General features: G+C 39.1%; 2 protein-coding genes and 1 long non-coding RNA gene across 4 annotated transcripts; 1 reads left to right on the top strand and 2 right to left on the bottom strand.

The window, feature by feature from the left end:
• Positions 1–2,907: 2,907 nt before the first annotated feature.
• Positions 2,908–11,288, bottom strand: LOC105039017 (nuclear transcription factor Y subunit B-4). Of its 2 annotated transcripts, XM_010914994.3 has the most exons (6): positions 11,047–11,288; positions 10,643–10,866; positions 10,424–10,553; positions 10,271–10,276; positions 10,039–10,116; positions 2,908–3,436 (listed from the first exon to the last, which is right to left on the bottom strand). In XM_010914994.3, the coding sequence occupies exons 2-6, from the start codon at positions 10,858–10,860 to the stop codon at positions 3,422–3,424; spliced, it is 447 nt and encodes a 148-aa protein (XP_010913296.1). In that variant the 5' UTR covers positions 10,861–10,866; positions 11,047–11,288; the 3' UTR covers positions 2,908–3,421. The 2 variants fall into 2 exon arrangements, with proteins under 2 accessions (XP_010913296.1, XP_073109160.1); XM_073253059.1 differs by lacking the exon at positions 10,271–10,276.
• Positions 11,289–15,052: 3,764 nt separating this feature from the next.
• On the top strand, positions 15,053–17,032 carry LOC105039043 (uncharacterized). Its single transcript, XR_012139278.1, has 2 exons — positions 15,053–15,905; positions 16,674–17,032. It is a non-coding gene; the product is annotated as an uncharacterized lncRNA (long non-coding RNA).
• A 4,921-nt stretch (positions 17,033–21,953) lies between these two features.
• On the bottom strand, positions 21,954–23,682 carry LOC105039051 (probable xyloglucan galactosyltransferase GT17). The gene has a single exon (XM_010915031.4). The coding sequence runs from the start codon at positions 23,584–23,586 to the stop codon at positions 22,138–22,140; it is 1,449 nt and encodes a 482-aa protein (XP_010913333.3). The 5' UTR covers positions 23,587–23,682; the 3' UTR covers positions 21,954–22,137.
• Between the last annotated feature and the right edge of the window lie 281 nt (positions 23,683–23,963).

Below are 23,963 nucleotides of genomic sequence, written 5' to 3'. Positions count from 1 at the left end.
CATGCGTAGGAGGAGCTAGTAGAGCTTATGGTTGAACAGTCGTACATAACCATGGGAGAAATTTTTATATAGACTTAACCTACAATAAATATTATACACTAAACTAATAAAAATCAAAATCAAAATCATATATAAATTAAATTAATAAAAATAAAGTTCAGAATCATATTTTAGTTGATGGATAGTTGGGAGTTGAGCTAAGATTATAATCAATGAAATCATCAATAAAATCAATAAGATGTAACTCAACTTCCAAATATCCATCAATCAAAATATGATTCTAATCTTTATTTTTATTAGCTTAGTCTATAGCATTTATTATAGATCAAGTCTATACAAAAATTATCGGTGAGATTTGAGAAACTGAAAAGAGTAGCCAAATTACATAGATTACCTAGATCGAGTAAGTTGTTTGTTGAGTTATAAGCAAACTTTTAACTATGGGAAGGCCTGATGTCCAGGGATTTTTATAGAGTTTCATCTCAATGGGATGAAAAATTACTGGTTGAACCAGATACACCATACAATTTTTGACTCAACCAATATGCAATATGTACTAGGTTAAGAAAAGAGAAGAAAATCGCCGAAGTGGCATTAGAAATCGTAATTTCCAATGATGAATTCGTGCGTCCGTTCACCAATGTAAATGGAAATCGCAATTTCTAATAGATCTGATAGCAAAATCGTGATTTTCCGTTTGAACCAGGGATAGAGGACAGGATAAGAATGATTTAGGTCCCAACCTTTTTTTTCTCGCCGATTGCAAACAGATCTGATAGCGAGAGCGTTCTCCTTTGAGTTCCGCTGGAGAAAAATGATAATCCCTTGGAGAAATTCTTTGTGCACCATGAACGGTGCAGAACCTCACACACGGAGTCAGCAAAAAAAAAAAAAAATTTACGCACCTCATCCTAACCTCATACATGAGCCAATCATTGCGGACAGTACCTCAATGATGCACAAAAAAAAAATTTTAATCCCTTTTCTTCTCTCCCATCTTAAAAAAAAAAAAAATTTTGTACACCATGGTGCGGAACATGCGCGTCGTATGCAGTGATTGACTCACGTATAGAATCAGACGGACAAAAAAAAAAAAAAAAAAATCAACTCCCAACATAAACCAATCACCGCCTACAGTGCACGAATGCACAATGAATTTTTCCTCAAAAAAAAAAATACAGCCTATTCCAAGGGCTTATCAACGACGAGGATAGGGCGGCTCCTGCATTCCTAAGAGTGTCACCCAGAGAGCAGCATTTTCAGCTCCAACTCCCTGAACGGAAAACGCAATCCCTCCGTTTCTCCCATCTCCCGTCCGCTTTCCCTAGTACACAGAAAACGGATTAATGTTCAAGCAAATGGAAAATTGCGATTTCACTATCAAATCTGTTAGAAATCTTGATTTCTATTTGCATCGACGAACGTCATGCATCTTCATCGACGATAATCACAATTTCTAACCTCACGTCAGTGATTTTTTTCCCCTTCCTTAAAACTACCACTTGTTACATGTTGGTTGATCTAGTCCAAAAATCATATGGTTGACCTGGATCCACAAATATTTTTTCCAACCGAACCGCATCAATAACATGTAGCCACTGATACAATATATCAATAATTTCTCTCTTTATTTTCTTTTCCCAGCTTATAAATGCTGAGATATTCTAAAATATTTGATCAAGATGTTTCAACTTTCGCTTAACTATATTAAATAAGCTTTTAATAAATAATAACACAAATCAAAGCATACAAAAAATAATGACAAAGTGCTCTCAATATCTATTTGATAACCAAACTGAAAAACTTTTAGTATGAAAAAATGGCAATAAAAAACATCACAAAATACTTTCACTTGCTTAACTTTTTCACTATAAAACAATTGTTATTATTAAATATTCTTGATTTATATATAAATCATTCATTTAAAAATAGTATAAAATAGTATACTATAATATACTATTAAATATAATATATTGTCATACTATTAAAATATCATTATTGTGATATAATTATAATAATAGTGAGATATAATCATAATATTAGTATAACATAATATAATTATATTATTAGTTAATATAGAGTATAGTAAGTATTATTACTAAAATATATTAATATATTATCAAAACATAATATAATACTATTATAATATATGGATGTGGTACTATTATTTATTATAATATTATATAACATCATATTATATATTTTTGTATTTTAATAACTTGCCAAGTTTAGAAATATTCTGGCCACACAAATAGCCTTATCTAAACATGTTTTTCGAGAGAAGCTCCAAATTGGAGCTTTTGCCAAATAAAATTATTTTAACTTTTAGGAAAATCAAAAAACTATTTCAGATTCTTTTTTTTCACCGAAAACCACATGAGTGCCTTTCAGGCACCAAAAAAATGCTGTTCCTCCAACAGCAATTCCAAATGACGCCCTAAGCAGTCTTGGAACTTATTATCCTGAGCTCTTTGTTAGCTGAAGACAATACGATTATAGAAACCAGAATCTCTAGTAAATGAAAAACCACACAGATCATTTCACACAAGCAGCGAACAGAGAGATCAGATCCTCGTTCCAAGAGAAATTGAAGAAGATATGCAGAACACAGAACCAAACGATAGGCCACCTAAGAGCTTTAGAAAATCTAATCAAAAATGAAACGTAGTAGAAAATACCAAAACACTCCAAGGGAAACCACGCTTGAAGAAACAAATTGATAAGGCCCTGGATCCCAACTCAGCGATCTATGGAGTACTACTTGCTAAGCCTACACTAAGCACCTTCTTGTTCTAGCACTAGTCACTAGACTATTTGACCATAAAAAACAAAGCAGCAAGTTGCACAATAGCATAGATTACAGCAAACTTCAATCAACGTTCTGATTTTTTTATCCTCCATGCTAGAATGCGTAGAAACTAGGCACTAAACCAAAAAATCTGTTTAAAATGTCATCAATGGCAGACATTTTGCTGAATTTTAACAACATTCTAGAAAGTCCAAATTGTTCCTGGACACATAATGCAATAGCATTTATCATTCAACACAAGCTGTGGCCTCAGATTCTTCCAGCAAATTGTGAAAGCTAAGCTGCATTGACTATAACAACAGTCTGCTCCAGAAAACTAGGTCAGAAGAGACCGGTGGTGAGGAAAAGTCCGCCTCACCCCTCCCACCCTTATCAAAAAGTTTTGGAACTAATATAGTTTAGATCAGGTTGGAAGTTGAGATAGGAATTCGTCCGACCCCAGCTACGACCTGACACTGACCACTCCCCATTCAGATGACAGGGTAAACATAAAGAAAGAAAACAAAGAGAGAATTATAAGCAGCAGCTAGAACCAATGGGCTATCTTAACGATGGAACCATGTCTAAACAGCACAATGAACCATCCTTTCCTTGAATCCAGCGTATCCAATGCTACATACCACTGTACTGCAAAAGAAAATGATCAATTGTTAGCTCCAAACTAGAATAAAAATCTCATAATCAAACTTAAATGATTGGTAAATGTCATTAGGGGTTAAAATAAGATGGTATACATCAAGATTATGCTATGAGAAGGGAAGAAAGTAAAGGCACATGTGTAAGGAAATCTGAAATGGTCAGTCCTCCATTAATTCTCAACCAGCACACTGATAAATAAAATAATGGAGCAATGAGATGGAGCAAAGGAGATTGAAGAGTTAAAAGCACACTGAAGCAGGAAACTTATATACAGGTGCACAGTCTACCCTAATGGAAGAAGAAACCTAAATAGCAGCATAACAAGTCTGGTATAATTCCATCACAGAAGATGTCAAAGAAGGAACTTCTACATGAAGAAAGTAGTGCAAGACAAGAAATTAATGCACCAAAGAGTGAAGGGCTAATTTGAGGCATCCCTCAGTCAGCAAGTAATCAGCTCCCAATAAATATACTTAAGGGGAAATAGAAAACTAAGTGGATTATGAATTCCAATTGCACATATCATCAAACAACATCTTTAATTTCTGTTTTGAGTGCAAAAATATTTAGATGCAGTGTCTGGGAGTTTTCCAAAATATTTAGGAGCAGGAAGATATTTTCGTGCCTATATTTAAGTGTTCATACCTGGTAACCTTAGATCTCTATAGAAACGGTATCAGCTGAATGTGCACTTTTGAGAACAAATAACCATCTTTAAAAAGGTCCAATAGGATGTGTTTTCTAAGTGCAGGCAGAGATATACTGACAGCTTAATAAAAGGATGGGGGGGGGGGGGTGTGGGGAGGGGGAGAGGGCGGAGTCCGATAGGATGTGGTTTCTGAGCAGAGGCAGAGATAGGTCATACTGACAGTTTAATAACAGTTAACAGGATTGGAGTGGGGTGGTGTAGGGGAAGGGGCACCAGGTGGGTGCAACAAATAGTTGAACCCAATCACCTCTATGAACTTTTAGTTATGAAAGAACCCAACAACTTGCCACAAAATTCAGACTACAAAGTGCATAGAATGCCACCAACTTGGATCAATCGCTTAGTAAGCATCAGCAGCACAAACAAACATCAACAAAGGTGCAACACACTTCAAATGATATCACTACCAAAGAGCATGAGATGTAGATCACATACTGTTGATTAAGAAGCTCTGGTTTATGGATCAACAATGTAAGCATCGAATGAATTCGAAATGAGAAGACAGATGACTGCAACACAAAGTTATGAAACTGGATAGACCAGTACCAATTCCAGTGGTGGTGGTGGTCAATATCTAGGGCTCCCCATCTTTCTTTTGCCAAACCCTCCTCCAGACGTTTTAGCTACGGTGGTTGCACCCTTTAAGGACCAATACCCAGCTGCACCTCATTTATGGTTTTCTATTCATTTTATAGGATAAATAGGAAAAAAGTGTACAATCTCAATGAATTATTTCCGAATAAATTACAAAATCATACATAAGAACCATACCGTTTCATGACTTACTGGTAAATCTACTTTGATTCTCTATCAATCAATAATGTGAGACCATGTTAATGGTTAAAACTAAACTATTTCAAGTCCAGGCAAAACATGGCGTTCTTTCTACCACTGCATTGTACCAAATGATTTAAAAATGAATAGTTGGTAATTGATTTGGCATACAACACGCATATCAATAAAATGATTGTGCTATCTGGACTATGCAACTACATGTGCAGAGGCAAAGGAAGAAAGTAAGATGGAACTTTAAGGGCCCATTTGGATGTCAGGAGATCTTATCAGTCCAATAAAATCTTCCAAAAAGAGCTTTTGATGATGGGATCTCTAAAGAGATCGGTGCAAGAACTGGGAAATGGACGAGTAGCTAATCCCTCATTTTCAGGGATAGGAAAAATCACAATTGCTTACCCCTGAAAAATAGGACTAGTTGCCACCTGCCTGCTGCCTTAATCTTTTTCCAGCTACCAGCTCCATTGGCATTTTTAAAAGACAACAAAACCAGCATCCAAACAAGTTTCAGGCAGCAGATAAGGCACAACTAACTTAAACAACACAATATAGTGTGTCCCCCAAGTCATAGTTACAGATTTTTAGGGATTAGAGTTATAGATCACACGTGTAATGAATTTCTCATCAGAGGCCCAAGGGAATTTGCTAAAGATAACACTGTGAAGCAAATTAAGCCTAGAAGCAATGAGAAGCGGAACAAAATAAATATCTTTGATTTTGAAAACAAATTTTTTGCAGAATCATCAGCCACAACTTTTAGCTACCATCAACAGTACCGGTCTAGGATATACCTTAGTGAATCAAAACATCAGACAAATCATGAATTTCTTTAGGATGCAGCAGACAAGAAAATTATGATTGTTGTGCTTACAAATAAAAGATCAAATTCTGATCCCTGATATCATTTATGTAAATTATTTATATGTATTTTTTAAAAAGAAAGTTTTTACCTGAAGTTTTCATTCTTGATTATATTATACCACACACCACAATAAATATTAAACTACCTACCAAAAATTCTGTTGTCATCCACTAGCTAAATCTTTGTTTGCCTACTCGAAGTACAATGTCATGGTGTGGCAACCTTCATCCAAAGTAGATTAAACTCCATGGTCAGTAAAAACCAATACAAAAAAGATGAGTATTTGGTAACAGCTACGGGGTCACCATGTCTGCACATCCATGAGTATGCATAAAGAGCATAACAATGCCCTTGAGGTCTAGCCCCTTAAGCCCATGAACCTGCATGGCATGCCAAATCATATTGCATATGAAGATATGCCAGCTTATGTTTAGAAGCCATGACATTTTCCTTCACAAGGTTGACATTGATATCATAGACCGGCATGTAGCTTAGGACTGATCCGGATGGTTCTAAGGGTCAGGAATTTAATGAAACTCAAACAGGATTGGTCAAAGGAAGACCTTTGTGGACATTACGATTTGAGGAAAAAAAATCACCATAACTTGATTGTGATCAGTGCTAGGGTTGAACATAAAATGTAAGTTAGAGTGAAACAGAAGACAGACTGCCTATGTGCAAGAATGGCTCAAAATGGTTAAAGAACAAACTGCCTGTCTTTTGGTAGCTTAATTGTATGATAAACACCCATCACCAATTATGGATGATGTTCAAATGGGCAGATAGGGTTTCTGAAAACCTGCCATTTTGATTTATTTATGCACGTTACTTGTTAGTTCTGATAATATTAAGTTACTTGTTAGCTTAATATATTAGTTTTCTCGCTACTTTTAATACATTCATTTACTTACTAAGAAGCAATGCTCCTATGTGATGCTAAGTAGTTTGCCATTATAGTGGACTACAGTTCCAAAAGATGACATCCTTACTCAAGATCTTTCATCCTTTTAGCATATGAATTCCAATTCCACATAGCCCTATCATGTTCCTCATGTGTGTTAACCTCAGAGCAGCATGGAGGATTCTTGCAAATTGCAGAATACTGTAGGTTGACAAAAAAATTGAAGGCAAATACACACCCTACAATTATCATATGCGACATGCATAGATGGACTCATGATAAATGATGCTTCTGCAAGATTTTATAATCCTCAAAAAGGTTACATAAGTTAAGAAGATGACGCAAATGACCAAACAATAAGATTCTTACCAGTTACCACCCTATAATCATGCATAGATCAGAAGAATGTTTAAAAAGTCTTCAGGCCTGGAGCAAGACAATGCTCTTTTACACCCTTCACTACATAGTTATCCTCATTTAATAGCATTTTCCCTTCACGAAACCTTCAAAAGAACCCCTTAAGTTATCATTCTTATCAAGCCATCCATTTCCCACGTTTTCCTACCCTATCCTAGCAATCAATACACCAGCCAACAATTAGCCGACACCAGACAGCTCGCCATCTGGAAGGTCGGGCAGAGGTTCTTCCCAACTGTTGAAATTCCCAATTGTATTTACGCAAAACTTTGAAGTATTTTAGCACCTTAATAAACACATGAAAGCAAATTATAAGCAACAAGAGACATATCAAGATTCCATGAAGATGGTTTCCATCTACACATGATATCAAAATTCTACATACAAATCAGCAAGACATACACTTGTCACATCCACAATTGGCATCCCACATAAGGCTTGCCCTACTTATGTCATTCAGAGTTGCTCACACTTATGCACTGCTTTTGAAATGATCTGTTCGAGGACACTTCAATGCAAATTATGACATAAGGATCTTAGCGCTTTTTTCTTTTTGGAGTGGAGACATAAGGATATTGGCTTAATGTGGAAAGACTTTGAATAAGAAGTTGTACTTTTCTTCTTTTTCATATATGTAGTATGTCTGTAATAAAAATTATTATTAAATTGCAACTTAGACAAGTAGAAGACATATTTGGTTTTTTTACTTTAGACTTTTGATGTTAGTATTGTATAGACACGTCCTCATTAAAAGATGAAAATTTAAATATTTAGCATAACCCTGATACTTAGCAATTATATCAAGCATCTAGGTTAAACTTACCCCTAAAAACCTAGTCTTCCGATCTCATTTTAATTGAGGCATTCAGAATCAAGATTTCTAGCAAACAAACATACCTTGACACAATATCATGTCAGTAGGGCTAGAAATGGGCTCAGGCTAGCCCGAAGCGCATCAGGCTAAGATGACTTTGGGTCGAGCTACAGGTTAAGACCAAACAACATCATGCCAGGTTTGGACTTAGATATAGAGCCCATTTTCATTTCAAGCTAGGCCGAGGCCAAGCTCGGGTATATCCTTGGCCTAGCCCGAGCACCAATTCGTGCCCGAGCTCAAACCCCATCACTTAAATGGATGGGGCCCTTGTTCTCTCAAAAAGTCCCTATATAATCCCAAATCAAAACATCCGTGCCTAGGGTTCTTAGTTCTCTACTTCTCAATTTCTCCCGTGGAGCATGGTGACGAGGTCGTAGGTGACAGAGGCAAGGACATTGGAGCAGTCGGCTGTCGATCGCGACATATCCATCATAGCCAAGTCCATGTGAGATGAGTCGTCGCCTCCCTAACCTATGTTGTCTATAAGAAGCTTGCATTCAACTTCCCCTACTCCACCCGCCTCACCACCGACCTCTAGGACACCATCCTCGCCAGTGTCCACTCTGACCTTGCCTTCCCCAACCCCGACGTCGCCACCGCCACTACCCTCTTTATCCTCTCCACCATGCCCCCCACCTCCTTGCCCGCCTTGTCCACGATGGCCACCGCAAGATTGCCGCCTGCTTCAACTCCCCAACCGACACCCTTTGCCTCGCCACCATCGACGCCCTTAGATGCATCCTCATGATGACATCATCCTCTATGACGCCTCCCCTGCAATCCTCGACCATGTCTCCACCTAATGGTGTCGCATTGCCATCGTGGTGCTCAACTGCTCCAATGTTATCGCCTGTGTAGCCTTCAACTCCCTCCACCCAAACAAACCCTAACCTTAACCCCAAATTTAATCGGTGTGAGAGAGATGGCCGATGGGTTTAGAATTCGAGCTGGCCCAATCTAGTTTAGGCCGGGCTCGAGCTTGGATTTGTGAAAACAATTCAGGCCAAAGCCCAACCCATAACCTGAAAAAAATTCGAGTCGGGCTTGGGTAGGGGTATGGTCAGACAATCCCCTCAATTCCATCTCTCCCATCTCATAATAAAAAAGCCTAAGCTAAAGCACATTCCAGCATTCCCATGCAAAAATTTCATCAGTAAATAAGATCCAAAATATAGATGCATGCGCCAACCACCTCAATATATTAAACGACATTTGATATATCTTTATTAGACAAAGGGAGAAGAAAACAAAGTACAGTTTTAGTTACATAAAAGAACATATAAGTCCATTCAAAAACCCAGCCTTTGGTTAAACAAAAAATATTAATGGCAACTGAATAAGCTATTTAATGTTTCGATTTCTGCATCAAAAACAGGTGTGGGCATGTAGGAGCATCCCATTATGGCATTGCAAATTAAGCTAAAAATGCTGGAAAATAATTATGATGGCAATCTGATCACTCTCATCTAACAATAATGTGAAGTTTGTTTGCAGCATGTCAGAATATGACATTCAAGTTTCTACCGATATCATCTAAAGGATGATATTCAAAACCCTTCCATTATTATGATAAAGCACACTTACAATTCAGAATTAGCTTTCTGCAGATCCTAATAAAATTCTAAAAAACCTGTTTATATAATACACCAAGGCTATGCACTCAGTAGTAACACTCAAGGAAAGCATAGGTTGCAAAACTAATTTTTGAAATTTTATATTCAACAAGAACTAATACAATTGCATTACTTCAGTTACCTACATATAGAGTATTACAGAGAAAAAACATATATACACCCACAAATGCATTCTTGAAAATATACATTCAAGAATTCTGCTAGACTAGAACAAAAAAGGATTTAGGGTGGTAAAATAACTTTGCCAACAGTTACAATACCATAGCAAAGGAGAAGTTTAGCAACATGAGCATCACTAAGAACAAACAATAATTTAAAGCCTAAAGTTTTATCAGTCAACCCAAAATTAAAAAGAAAAAAAATGAACGTGGCATGAAGAGTGGAAGTAAGCGACCTACCGAAGCCCCCAGATCCCCGTTAATTGCACCATCTTTCTTTCCAGATTGATCTGCAGAACGGGAACCCTTGCTATCCCCCTTTATTATTTACGAACAAGGAAAGTAAAATTCAATCAACATGAAAGAACAAAACGAAACCCGTTAATTCCTCTGACAGAAGTCAATTATACACAAAGAGAGGTGAAACAATAGACAAGAAAAAGAGAAGTAAAATGACGGCAAAAGGAAATACCTCCATCTGCGGCACCAAGAAAGGTTTGTGCATCCGCCAGCAAGATAAATTTCAGGGAAAAGAATTGTCATACATAAGTCCGATTGATCAATAGAAGTAGCTCATGGGAACGGAAATTCAGAGCAAGGAGAACAAAAGGAACAAGAAGATCACCTCTCTATAGAGCTGCAGGTAGAGTTTGAGTGGCTCCACGTAATCCTCGAAGCCCAGCGTCCCCATCGCCCATAGCAGATCATCCCCATTGATCGTCTTCCTCTTCTCCCTCTGACACTTATCACTCGCCCTGTCCGAAAACCCTAGAATTCATAACCAACAAAAGAAAAAGATCACAGGAAAAAAGAAGAAGAAAGGGGAGGGAAGAACGGCACCGACTCGCTAGTGACGAAGCTGATGAACTCGGAGACGCACTCCTGGACGGACTCCTTGGCGTCCTTAGCGATCTTGCCATTCTCCGGTATCGCCTTCCTCATGATCCTCCCAATATTCGCGATCGGGAGGAACCGATCCTGCTCCTTCGCTCCGCCCGACGGCCCGCCGTGGTCGCCGGAGTGCCCGCTTTCCGGCGTTCCCGGAGCCCCGGACTCCGCCATGGAACCCTAAACCACAATCCTCGCCGTACGTGAGACTCAAATCCAAACCCTAACCCTATCCCAAACCCAAACCCTAGCTCCATTGGACAAAGAGAGGAGAAAAGAAAGGGCGGGCTCAGGGTTGCCAGCTTTTCTTCTCTTCTTTTAAAAATAAAAACAGTGGGTGGGGATAGAGCGTAGACTTACCTGGAAGGGTTAAAATAGGAGGGAGAAAAGGGACGGAGAGAAGAGAGGCGGGGATCGGTAGGGGAGGGGGCGGATCGATGGGCGTGTGATCGGGATCGCGGCGTTTTCCCGACGGATCACCGCCGTTGGTTTCGGCTGCCACTAGAGACGTTCATCAGCGAGGGTGAACTCCCGTCTGCAACTGGCTCTCGCTCTCTCTGTCCTACCGATTGGGCGGATATGGTTGATTGACTTATAGGAGGAAGGGAGTGGGGAATAGGTTAGGCCGGTGGTGGTGGGTACATCCTAGGCCGTAAAAGGTATAAAGTGCAGTACACCAAGTAGTCCATTTGCGGGGTATGAAACGGACACTCCTCACAAAGTTGGCAAGTTGGCCTTGTGTCTACGTGGAAATGAAAGGACCAATGATTTGGTCCTAATATGTTTCCCAAGTAGAAAGGTTTAATATGCGTTAGATGAGATAATACAACAATTACATTATATTTAACGAAACAAATAATTTTTTATGGAAAAAAGTTTCTAAGGTTTATACCTAGCCCTTCTTGGGTTATTAAGATATGTAATTTCTAGTTTGAGCTTTAGTAGCTAGGCTTCGTGGAATTGTTGTATTTTTTAATTATTCTTCTATATCATGTCAACCAGGTATAGCGGGTTTGTTAAACTATGTTTGAGCTTTTTTAAAATGGGACATAAAAACTTTTAAATGAGTAATAATTTTAATTCTATAATTAGATTCTATGATCAAATGCTAAGTTGTCTAGAGTTATTTTTTAAAATATAAAACGTTATGGCTTTTGAGGATCCATCCGCATGCACTTTTAGTATTAACTTTTTTGTTGATCCCTAAAGGAGAGTAGGTGCTAGCTGATGGGTTTCATGTTTTTAGATCACGGTTTCTAGGTATCAATCACTTATGTTGCATCTGATTTTCATCTTTGTCCGTTTCTATGTACCATCCAGTCGGCTATTATGATTTGCAGTTTCTCTAATTGGCTATGCTTCTACTGCTGATTAAATTTCAGGATGTCTCTGATTTCTTTAACCCAGATGATGTTCAAACTGATGGGATTTGTATCTTAGTTTACATATTTCAAATGAATTGGAATATTAATAGGCATGTCAATAATCTCCCGAATGATCCTTGTTATGTTCTATTTTCTGATGGGAGCTGGCCCTTATTTCACTTGTTCATCATAAACCATACAAGTGGCCATTATAATTGTTATACTCCATATGCAGACCCAGTTACTAATTGGTATGTATAGCAAATGTGTTGAATCTGTCATAGTTTGTGCTACTTACATAAGTTATGCTGCTTTGATTCTTATCTTCCAAATGATGTATTAATAGAATCTTATACAGTTGGAAATGGATACATATTGTATATGATGGGCTTTACAAGGGCACTATGGGTGGATCTTTTGGTTTTGCTTTATAACATCCTATTATCTTTTTATTGTACTGATCAATACATTAATATAATATAAAAAATATTAATTTTTTTATTATTTAATCTCTATTATTTAGTATTTAATATTTTTTTATTTTTTTTATAAATTATTAATCATAAAAAATTATTTACAAACTAACCAATAAAGTTTCCTACGAATACATGCTATTAGCCCGTCACACACATTTTCATAGTCACCCAGCCCAAGATGAAGTCCAAATTAAAATCTAAATTAGCTTGCCTTTATTGATAAATTTTCAGTGAATGCAAATGCGCGATCCATATCAGAGAACAAGGATACACGCCCAGAGAGACGCAAGCACACGGCCCACACAAGCCGCGGTCTATGCGCACGAACCACAAAGGCAACTGCGTGGTCCATGTGCGGCTCATAGAAAAATTCATATAGTGTACGCGCATGGCTTACAGGCGGGCATTCACGCGATGCGAGCATAGTTGGTATGCACGGGTGTGGGCGTGCATGCAGACGTGGTTTGCGTGTGCGGGCACGGTTGATGCAAATGGGTTCATGCGGGTGTGCACCGGGACATGGGCTTGGGACACGGAACAGAGGGGGTGGCTAGGGTTTTGGGGGTGTCAAAATCTGAGAAGGAAGGTATTTGGAGGCATGAGAGATTTGAAGAACTAAGAGTTTGGGACGGTCGGGACTCCAAGAGGTCTTGAGGGCTATAAAAAGTGGTGTAGGGCGGCTTAAGAAAAAGAGAGAAAAATTGAGAGAAAAATTAGAGAAAAAATGGTAGAGAAAAAGAGAGGAAGGAAGTAAGTTTGCCAAGTGTTGGAGTTCTGGGAGAGAATCTTTGACGGTATAAGGAGGTTCTGCATCTTCTTCTTTTTCATATTTTTTTCTAACAAGAAGATGGAGCTTTTGGCAGCGAGCGAGATCCAATCCATAAGCGGCTAAACTCTTCATCCTTGGGGGAGTAGATGAAGTCCTTAAATTCATATTTATATTTTTATTCCATGCATCTTATTGTATATCTTTCTTTATGCAATCAACTACTTGAACATTGTAAGGCATCTTTCTTTTTAGATCTTATTAAATATTTTATAAACATGAATAATTTTTATGATTTTATTCATGTATTTAAGTAGCAGTATTTCTTATTTTATGATAGTTATTTTTGAATAGTTTATGACTATGTGAAGACAAGTCATGATCTGAAGATACGATTCGTGCTCAGCGAGATAAACTATATTGAAAACTAAATCATGATTTATCTTTTTAATCATCAATCATATCTCGAATCCAGTATCAGAATCAGATACATGATGGCCACACACTCTTTAAGGCAAGATCCTAAAGAATATGCAAGATCTATTTTTTTATCAATATACAATCTTATGCTGCTCATTATTTGATCCCAAGCCCCATAGAATTTTATAGATCTAAAAAAAAAAAGAGAGAGTGAAATTTATGGGCTCAGTAAATTATCAATATCTTTAAGTGATCAAGCATAATTATTTTTTAAAATATAATAATTTATCAATAATATGTAACAACATAATTTTTTTTAAAAATATATCATGCACATTAGTAAAAATCAAAAATCCTCTCTTAGTCTTTGTTGACTACAGCCACGATTAGCCTCTTGACAAGGGTGTGTACCAGTGATCAGTCTCACTGGCTAGACTCAGAAGAGAACTAGTTCTGATTCATATGGCCACGTTAGCCCTGTGACAAGGCAAAGAGATTAGCTCTAAAAATAAACACGCGAACATATCAATATATGCCAATGATCAGTCCCGACTGGATAGGTCCAAAAGGACTAACTCTACCAGCGATCAGCTCTGACTGACTAGGTTCAGAAGGACTAACTCTGCCAGTGATCAGCTCTGACTGGCTAGGTCCAGAAAAAATGCGTTTCTGATGTATGGCCAACGATGAGTTTCATTAGCTGGATCAAGATCATAGTCTAACTAGAGAATTTTTTTTATGATTTTACCGCAACTAATTTTCTATAAATAATGATACTTATTTATATAACAGTATTAACTTAATTTTCATATCATCCAAAAGAGCAGTAAAATAATTCTTATTCGAGATTTCATACATCGATGAACATATATAATTTTCTTTTCAAAGATCACGTAATATTATTATAAAAAAAATATTTTTTTCTAAAAATTTACATCATGTAAAAGTGGCATTATGCTTGATCCAACTTTTTTAAATTATTTTTCATAAATAAATATATAATTTTAAATTTTAATGATTTTTAAATATTTTATATATAAAATTTAATTTTTAAATATGTAAATATGTATGAAAATAAATTCAGAAATAAAAAAAATTTTATTATCATTCCAATCTAGAAGTCATGATTTTCGACACATTATCTAATCCTCAAATTTGATGTTCTTCGGACGAGGGGGCACTGATCAAATAAATAATCAAAATTATTAATTTTTAATTAAAAAAATTAGATGAAAGAAGAAGAGGGCCAGTCTGGCCCCAATCTAGATCAGAATTGGGTTAATTTAAAAGCCAAATTTATATAATTTGATTTGACTTAAACATAATTGGATTGGGGTTGGGTTTACTTAAAAATAAAATCGAGTCCCTCTTTCTTTTTGTCTCCCTTCCTCTCTCTCTTCCTCTCTCTCTCTTGTTTTTCTTTCTCCGTTTCTCTCTCTCTTTCTTTCTTCCTCAGTCGAACCCTTCATGGGAGAGAGAGGGAGTGGAGGAGGGGGGTGCGATCGATGGTGGCCGACGGTGATGGTGTGGTTGGAGTGGTCGGGCGATGGAGGCATGGCCAGGGCGGCCGGCGGCTTGGTTGCACATGGGGAAGCCGAGAGAAAAGAGAAGAGGGGTACTCTCCCTTATTGCCATGGAACCGACACTTAGGGCCAAGAAGAAGAGAAGGGAAAGGAGTAGGCTTATCAACGGCAACAGGAGGTGGCTGGCAGGGCTGATTCCGGCAGGGTATCTTTTCGGAACTAAAGAGATAGAGAAGATTTGGGAGGAAGAGGGTTTGTGGGTGACGGCGGCTTGATCGCAGCAAATCGATGGCTGCCGGAGGTTAGGAAGAAGGAGAGGGATGGTTTTCAGTGGTGGATAGAGAGGAGAGGTGGGGTTTAAAAAAGAAGTAGAATGGAAGAAGATAAGCTGGATGGATCCATGGATAAGGCTGGCATAATCCATTTAAATGCCCATTGGCCATCCTTCACTGGCACACATCTTTCATCCGATCGCTCTCGTAGCCTCAACCTCTCCCACGGCCATGGATTAGCAAAGGAGATGTTCCCTTGTTTCACTCGAATACGGCTTCGTTCCTTCCCTCCCTGCATCTCCTTCTTTGTTTTTTTTGTCTTCAGTCCCGATGAAGTCGGCAAGAAGTGCCCACTTCAGGGTGAACTGGGTCCAACGAGATCGGTTCTCACATCATCAGTAAGACTTGTAGTTTTTAGTGATCTTGATTGCTTGAATACTAATCTGTGATCAAGGATGAATTCGAAAATCCTGAAGTACTTTTTTTATCTAATTTTTCTAAAACTTCATCTCTATCAAATTTGTTTCTTTTATCTTTTGTAAATCCTAAAATTTTTATTCCTTCACTGTATTTTCAAGTTTAAACACAACTTAGCTCATTGATCCCTGAGGATTCGACATCTGATCTCACCCTATTCTATGTAATAAGTTGAGTCAGATTAAAACTTTTATTTTTAGTGCTTGCAACAACATCATGTACTCTCAAATCAGTTTTTGCAAAGAATCAATGCTATTGTTCCATCCTGAGGATGTAAAGCCTCCACCGATCATTTCTCAGTTCACATTTCTTATTATGGAGGAATTTAATGATCCTCAAAGCTGATATATTACAACTTGAACAAAGGAAAGAAACTGAGAAACTCAACAGGAACATTGTATACTGTGGAAATGAAATGAGAGGAAAACACTATAATGGGAAGAATTAGTGTCCATTTGGAGAAACCGTTCGGTGTATCAATAAGTCATTTCTATTCTTACAATTTGGTTTTCTATGTAGAATGGTGACTATATCGTGTTTAAATCCAGCTACCATTGGCATTATTTGTTCCCTTCATATATTGGTTCTTTCATATCTGTTGCCGATCTCAACTCAGAACATTGTTGCGGGGCCTGACTCATCAAACAATTATTTCTCTGTATTCCTAACAATTTTTTTTTACTGTTCAGGCTTTGCTGTTCCATCATCACAAGTTGGCTTCTAGTATTAGCGATGTCTGTTCGAGTACTGGTGTTATGATGCAGAGGGGTTCTGCTGATCCTTATATCTTATCAGGAGTTATCATTCCAATGGTATCATACGACCGTAGCAAGATGCTACTAATGCCTCATACTATGACATTGTGGATCTCTTTTGTTTCATGCTATCTAATTGCCATGATGCTAGCTTTGCACTTAATGTCTTATGTATTTATTGGCCTATTCAATGGTTGCATCGCACTACTTCAGTTATTGTCCTTAATCAACTTGTCAGTATCTTTGGACTGGTTGTTCTCTCTTCTGCCATTATCAATGAGGAGTTCCATTTATTTCTCCAAGAGCCTGCTGACAACTTTTAAGATCATATGGTTTTTCACTCAGTGGGTTTGTTTGCTTGATTTTGATATGCTACTCTATGCTCTGCAATAGTTGCTCTGCCGTAATACAAAGCTTCAAGAATTGAGCAACTCTTGTTCTACACAGCAATGGATTTTTGAGTTTCTTGGAGATGAGATTGCTTCATTTCAGTTGTGTTTTGCATTTTGGATGAAGATTTCTTCTGTTCACACATCTACACAGCTTCTCTCCTTTATTATAGTGCCATACTTGCTGTTCTGTATAGGTTTTAGTCAAAACTGTTTCTAAACACCTCCTTTTTACATTCCATCATATAATTCATCACTGGTTTCTTCAGCCTATACTTTGGTTCATGTATTGCAGGCCTCTTTTGTACCTGTATTGCCACATTTCTTGCTTTAAATGAAAGGTTTATCTTTTTACAAAAAAAAAAGGAGAGTAGTGTTGTACACCAAGCATTGCAATTATGACATGTTTGGCCATAGCCAAGTAATTATATGAATGCTATTTTTCTCAATGCATTTAACATATTGTTAGGTTAGAATTTTCATTCCAATGCATGGTTAGGTTTTTATTATATGAAATTCCTTCAAAATGCATTCTCGTAGTATCAATCCAACTCTTCCATATACTTCTTGTCTCATATTCTTTCAGGCATATTACACTAATTTTCAATTGATGTGCTCACCTAAATTCTTTATACACACACTTGTGTGTATATGTGTGTACACTCTCAACATCTCCACATTTTATGCATGAGAAGCAAGTTTGATATTTTATTCGATACAATGAAATCTAGTGGCATATTCAAGTTTATTGGTTTTATGGATATAACTTGTGATCTTTTATGGATATCTTGCCACTGCTATGAAGCCATTCATCATTTTAATTAATAGATAAGAACAGAATACCTCTCGATTATAACCACTATATCATAACAGAATATCTATTGATTATTTTACAATTGTAACCACATGATCCAGATGACCCCCTTTCTTAGGAATGGAATGTCTCTACAATTGTAACTACACAAGAGAACGCCTCTGCAGTGCAACTATGTGATCTTGTCTACTCTCTATATATTTGTTATTGGAAATAATAACGTGATGCATTTGAGCTATTGATTCCACTCTCCATTTAGTGCCAAAATAGGAGAATCAATTGTCATCTCTACCCTTCTCTCTTCTTGTTGGATTCCACCCTCCTCTTTCTTCATTTCAAATCCCACATCCCATCCTACATCTACGTACCACACAACACCCACATTACCACGATTGCAACCAAACCTCCGGATAGCAATCATTGGATTGGAATAAAATACCTCTCGACTGTTCTATAGTTGCAAATGCACGACCAGAATGTTCCCGTCTCTTGGGAATAAAATAACTCTACAGTTGTAACTACGAAACAGAATATCTCTACCATTGCAATTTTGTGATCATGTACATTCTATATATACTTGTTATTAGAAATAATAATGCAACGTGGTCTAGCTATTGATTCCACTCCTCACAATATTCTTGCATCTTGATTGGATGAAAAATATAACATGAATTAGCAACATGCCCTATGAACCAGTGGTAAAAGAAACATTTCAATTTTTTGAAAAAAAACACAAAAATGAAAAAAAAAATTCAAAAGCTATAATGAAATATGATGTCTTAATATTTGAAAAGACTCACAATGATTAAAGAATTTTCTATATATATGTATGCAAGAGATTGGAATTTAAGAGATATCTATGTTGATTAAAGATGGCTTCAAATCTTTTAGCACTCTTCGTGATTATTAAAATATAATAGTTCATATAATATTTTAAATAAATTATATAATTTTATTATTTCACGAAAGCGGGCATACGATGAATACATAATTTACAACTTAATTCATTCATGTCTTGACAACATCGGCATGAAATGCCAAATTTCAAAAAACTTGGAATCCAATGCACAATGGAATGTAGTGTAAAATAACAACACAAAATAATTTAATTATATCTCAACAATATGTGCATCCAGATGCCAGATTTAAATAGATTTGGAATTCAGTACACAATGGAATGGCGTATAACAGCAAAAGAACATAGGGATAAATTGGCAACGAAGCAAGAGAACAATAATAAGCCATGCCTGGCAGACCTCAAACTCACTATAAACCATCGCATATGCCTGATAACCTCTCGTCAAGAAAAATGCTGCACATATCCATACCATTTTACTGGCACGCCAGATTTGTGGGCAAGAGTAGTCCAAAAGTGGCTGCATCAATTATTTTTCCGAACTACTTCTACTTCAAATGATGATATAAGCATCCCAAGGTTAAAAGTGGTCATTTAGATCCAACATCCGAAAATGTCGATTATCACATGTTCTCTTTCTTGGAATTATAGATAAATCATTTAAAGTTCTTGATAGTAAGTATTTATTGCTTTTAGAAAAAATAAAAACAAAAAATAACAAAAGTCTTGCACAAATTCTAGCATCAATATTCTCGGTATTTGGCATGGTCTAATTGCATTATATAGCAAACTTTTAGAAACATCAACTGTCACATGCGCAGATGGAAAAGATATCATCACGAAGCACCTAGATAATCTCAAAATCTGTCGCATATTGTAGATGAGCTTATAGTGAAAATATTTGAAAGCTGAATGAGATTAGAGGCATGACCTAGGAAACAAGATTAGGGTATAAACAAGTTTTCGGGGCGAATGTAATGCTGATGATTGAAACATCAAGGCCCAGTTTAATTAGTGAGCGCCAAATGAGAACCAATAAGATGATGTTCACATGTTGTGGATCATGCCAATTGCCTACAAGGAAGATCCAGTTTAATTAGTAAGCGGTGTGACGACGTTCACTTGTGGATCATGTTGTGGCTAAATGTCCGGTAGCAAGAGCAAACCATCAGGAATTTTTATATCGCGGCAGGATACAAATGTGAACTTCAACTAACCAAGTAAAAATAGAACCGCAATTCCCTCATTTTCACTGAACCAACTTCATTTGACTGGCATAAAAAATGGAACCAACTTTAGCTGGACATTTCAACCACCATCTTGGACGCATTATGGTTCTTCCAGCTTTCATTATTTTTATTTGCGGTAGAAAGGCCTGAGCCAAGGCAGTCGCATTAATGTTTCTCTGAGACAAAGCAGGACCGCAACCAGTAACAACCAGTAAGTAAGCTTTCATTGTTCATAATGTTGTACCTTACCACAAGGCCGATTTCAAGGATTTATCGGCCTTGCATGGTACACAATGTTATGTTGCCTTCTCCGGAGACATGACTAGATTCTAAACCAATCACTTGATATGGTGTCATGGTCTGGTTCACTGCCGCCCCATTTGTCACGCCAGCCACGAGCTGACAGGACTCCAAGAGAGACAGAAAACAGGACCCGGATATTTAGTGCTCCTGCTTCACCATATTATTAGCAGATTAAACAACGCGAAGTCTAGCTCTTGAACCATTCAATCTAGGAGAATAATAGCACATTAGGACCTGGACGGAAGGTACGATTCCAAAATAAAAGAAGAGAGAGAGAGAGAGAGAGAGAGAGAGAGAGCATTCCATAGGTGGGCTAATGTTGCCGCCCATCCTGGACCAATGATGTGGGATATTTCTATAGATCTACAAGACGATCAATGAAGATCAAAATGCCCATCGGATTGGCTGTATCCAAATCCTCCGGTACTAAACTAAGAGCAGTTTCTTTGGTAGGGGACGAAGAGGAAGGAGAAAAATAAGAGAAAGAAAGTATGTTTAGCTATATTTTTTTTTTTGGTTTTCGATGACCTTTCATGGAGGGTCCTTGGATCTCCTTATAATCAAAATCTAGAATGTTCTGAGAAGCGTATGAGCCAAGGACGTGCCATAACCATCTAGCATGAGATAAAGTTGTTCGGTCCATACGTGCTCCTAGGTAAAAAGATCAAGCCAACTCCAAAAGAAAAGCATTTGGTTTGCAATTGAAATCAGAATTAAAATCAAAATAGATTGAACTAGAAATCGGAATGGCTATATCCTCCAACATATTTGGCCCGTGATTGTAATCGAAAAGAGCTTTGAATACTATATAAGAATATAGAGATTGAATTTTAATAGATTAAAGCATCTTCGTATTCTCTCTTGGAATTGGAATGAAAATGAAGATCCCTTAGCCAACTTGTTAGAATAGGAGCCATTTATTTTTATTATCATTTCAAAGTCTAACTCCTTCCAACAAAATATTTTATAGATTATGCTCAACTAAGGGCAACTATCGTGCCTATTGAAGGCTTCATTGAAGCTGAGAGACCTCGTATTTCATTGATGGCTTCATTGAGTGAGAGCTCAACTAAGGTCAACTATCACCTACCGGAGCGAACGAGTAATCGGATTCGGAGGGGACCATCAGCGTCCGTAAATCATGCAACCCATGTATGACACGTTGCAACCAGACAAACACTGCAGAGGAAAAAAAAAAAAAGAAAAGAAAAAACACAAGGCGACTGGCGAAAGACCATTCGATTCAGTTCCACCACCCATGTGGCAGACACCACGGTACCTGCAAGGTCGACCAAGTCCCCAAGTTTTTTACCGTTTTCATTACTCAACCAGCCGCATTCAAACAAATCCAGAATAATTGCCACCCACGGTAAAAAGACTAATGTTACAGAATTTGACACGGCCTTCAAAGTGTGAGCCAATCGCAATACAAAGAAAATCCACGATCCCCTACGTATGACGTCACTCTCAGGTAAACGACAAACTTTCCTTGTGGGTGGGGGCCACCTCAATTGAATACCCTGTTCTTCCTTGCGCGTCCGCTTACTTGGTCTTAAACAATTACCCAGAATATGCAGGTAAGTTAAATAGTCATTATCTTCCTTCCATCATCCTTGCAAGGAATTACCCTTCAAAAAATAATTTATACCTTAACATAATATAACATATGATAAGTACAATGAATGTTTCTAACGGACCCCACATTATTCTTATAATTACAGACAAATAAAATAATTACTCTAGTGGGTCCCTTGCGTGCTGACCATAATGCATGAGCTCCCTCCACCTGTCCCCGTCCGCACTACTTCTACGCCTCGTGGAGCGTGGACCGCACGTGCTTGGTGAGCTCGACCAGAGCCACGTCGACCGCGTCCCTGAACCCGAGAGCGGACCGGCTCGCGTTCGGGTGCGCGTACGTCACCTTGGGGATCATCTCGATCACCGTCTCCCTCATCCTCTCCACCTCTTCTTTCGGGATCCGGCTCAACTCCTCCTCGATCCGGCTCGACCGGTCGGGTCCCAGGAGAACAGACCAGTCCTCGGCCCGGCCCGGCAGGTACCACCGGTACTGCGTGTACGCCGTGTGCTCCGAGAAGAAAACCGGCACGCACCCTGCCAGAACCGAGTCGAACACGGACCGCCGCGTGAACGAGTCGCCAGGCGGCTGGAGGCAAAACTCGGCCTGCTTCATCACCGCGAGAACCCGTTCCGGATCGTGGCACTTGGGCGAGCCCGGTTTGCACTCGACCCGGAGGCATCGGTCCGAGGCACCACACTGGCGGAGGATCTCCGCTCGGACGGCGGCCTTGTCGGTGGCGTTTCTCGGCCCACCGACGAACATAAAAAGGTGGCTCCTTTTGGACCGCCGGACCTCGGCCTGCCACGCGGCCACCTCGGCGGCGGAGAAGGGGTGGAAGTAGGAGGGGTAGGGGATGCCGAATTGGTTGTCGCCCTTCCAGGGGTGGCGTTCCACGGTGAGGATGGACATGTTGAGGACTTCGGGGAGAAGGAGGAGGCGGTTGGCGCCGAAGTCCGGCGAGGAGGCTGCGTCGGAGCGCATGAGGTCCCAAGCGGTGCGGCCGATGGCGAGGAAGTGGTCGCGGCCGCGGCGGCGGCGGAAGGCGGCGTGGGAGGAGATGTGGGCGACCAAATCGACGGCGAGGGCGTCGCGGAGAGCATGATCAGATACGCGGAAAACAGAGGAAGTGTAGAGGCCGGCGTAGAAGGGGACGTAGAAGAGGAGGGCGGAGGAGGGGTCGAGGGTGCGGCAGGGGTGGCGCTCGGCTCGGGCGTGGAAGATCATCTCGGCGATGAACTGATGGGTGGCGTACCAGGAGGGGCTGTCGGCGGCGCCGCCGGAGGAGGAGAGAGGGTGAGGGACGGGCTGGCCGAGGCCGCGGTGGGCGACGTGGGGGCACATGTCGGTGTAAATGTTGAGGGAGCGGCAGCGGCGGAGGAGGGCGAGGTTGAAGCGGGTGGGGAGGTCGTAGATATAGAAGGGGGCGATGTCCGGGTCGCACTTCTCCGGCGGGCGGGGAACATCGTCTTCTTCTCCACCGGCACCGCCGGCGATGGCAGAGGGGGTTGGGAGGTCGGGGGAAGGTGGGAAGCAGAGGAAGAGGAGGAAGAGCCAGAGGGAGAAGAAGAGGAAGATGTAGAGCAAGTACTTGGCTTTAACAAGGATGGAATTAGAAGCCTTGTCCTTGGAGTAGGAGAATAAGAGAAGAGAGTGCTTATCTTTGGGTCGGAACGCCATTAGAGGATAGCTAGAAGAGAGAGTTACGGTGGAGAGAGGGAACGTGTGACTGCATATATGAGAGCGGGGAAAAGAAGAGAAAGGTGTTGGTGAGTGGGAGATCATTGTGACGCTTTAGTTGTTTATGTACCTTTAATTAATGTTAAATTTTCTTCTTTTCATAAAAATGATATCGCCTGATTGTATTTGATTTGCCATTTAAGCACATGTACCAGTCCTTGGGCCATAGCCCATAGGTGTCACTGAAACAATTATTGGATGGACAGGATCATCATGAAGCTAAGATAATATCATCCCCGATGAATTTATTTCATCTCAAGATGAAATTTTTAGATGGATTCATTTTATCCTACATCCATAATAAATCTGATCCACCT

This window comes from Elaeis guineensis, chromosome 2, assembly GCF_000442705.2.
Source record: "Elaeis guineensis isolate ETL-2024a chromosome 2, EG11, whole genome shotgun sequence".
Taxonomy (NCBI): Eukaryota; Viridiplantae; Streptophyta; class Magnoliopsida; order Arecales; family Arecaceae; genus Elaeis; species Elaeis guineensis.
The sequence above is the reverse complement of the archived record's forward strand: the minus strand, read 5'-3'. Positions and strand labels throughout refer to the sequence as shown.

Excerpts from the sequence above, each read along its gene's own strand:
- LOC105039017 (XM_010914994.3), bottom strand. The coding sequence starts at position 10,860 with ATGGCGGAGTCCGGGGCTCCGGGAACGCCGGAAAGCGGGCACTCCGGC. Across the intron at positions 10,554-10,642 it reads ATCAGCTTCGTCACTAGCGA|GGCGAGTGATAAGTGTCAGA; the intron begins GTCGGTGCCGTT and ends GTTTTCGGACAG.
- LOC105039051 (XM_010915031.4), bottom strand. The coding sequence starts at position 23,586 with ATGGCGTTCCGACCCAAAGATAAGCACTCTCTTCTCTTATTCTCCTAC.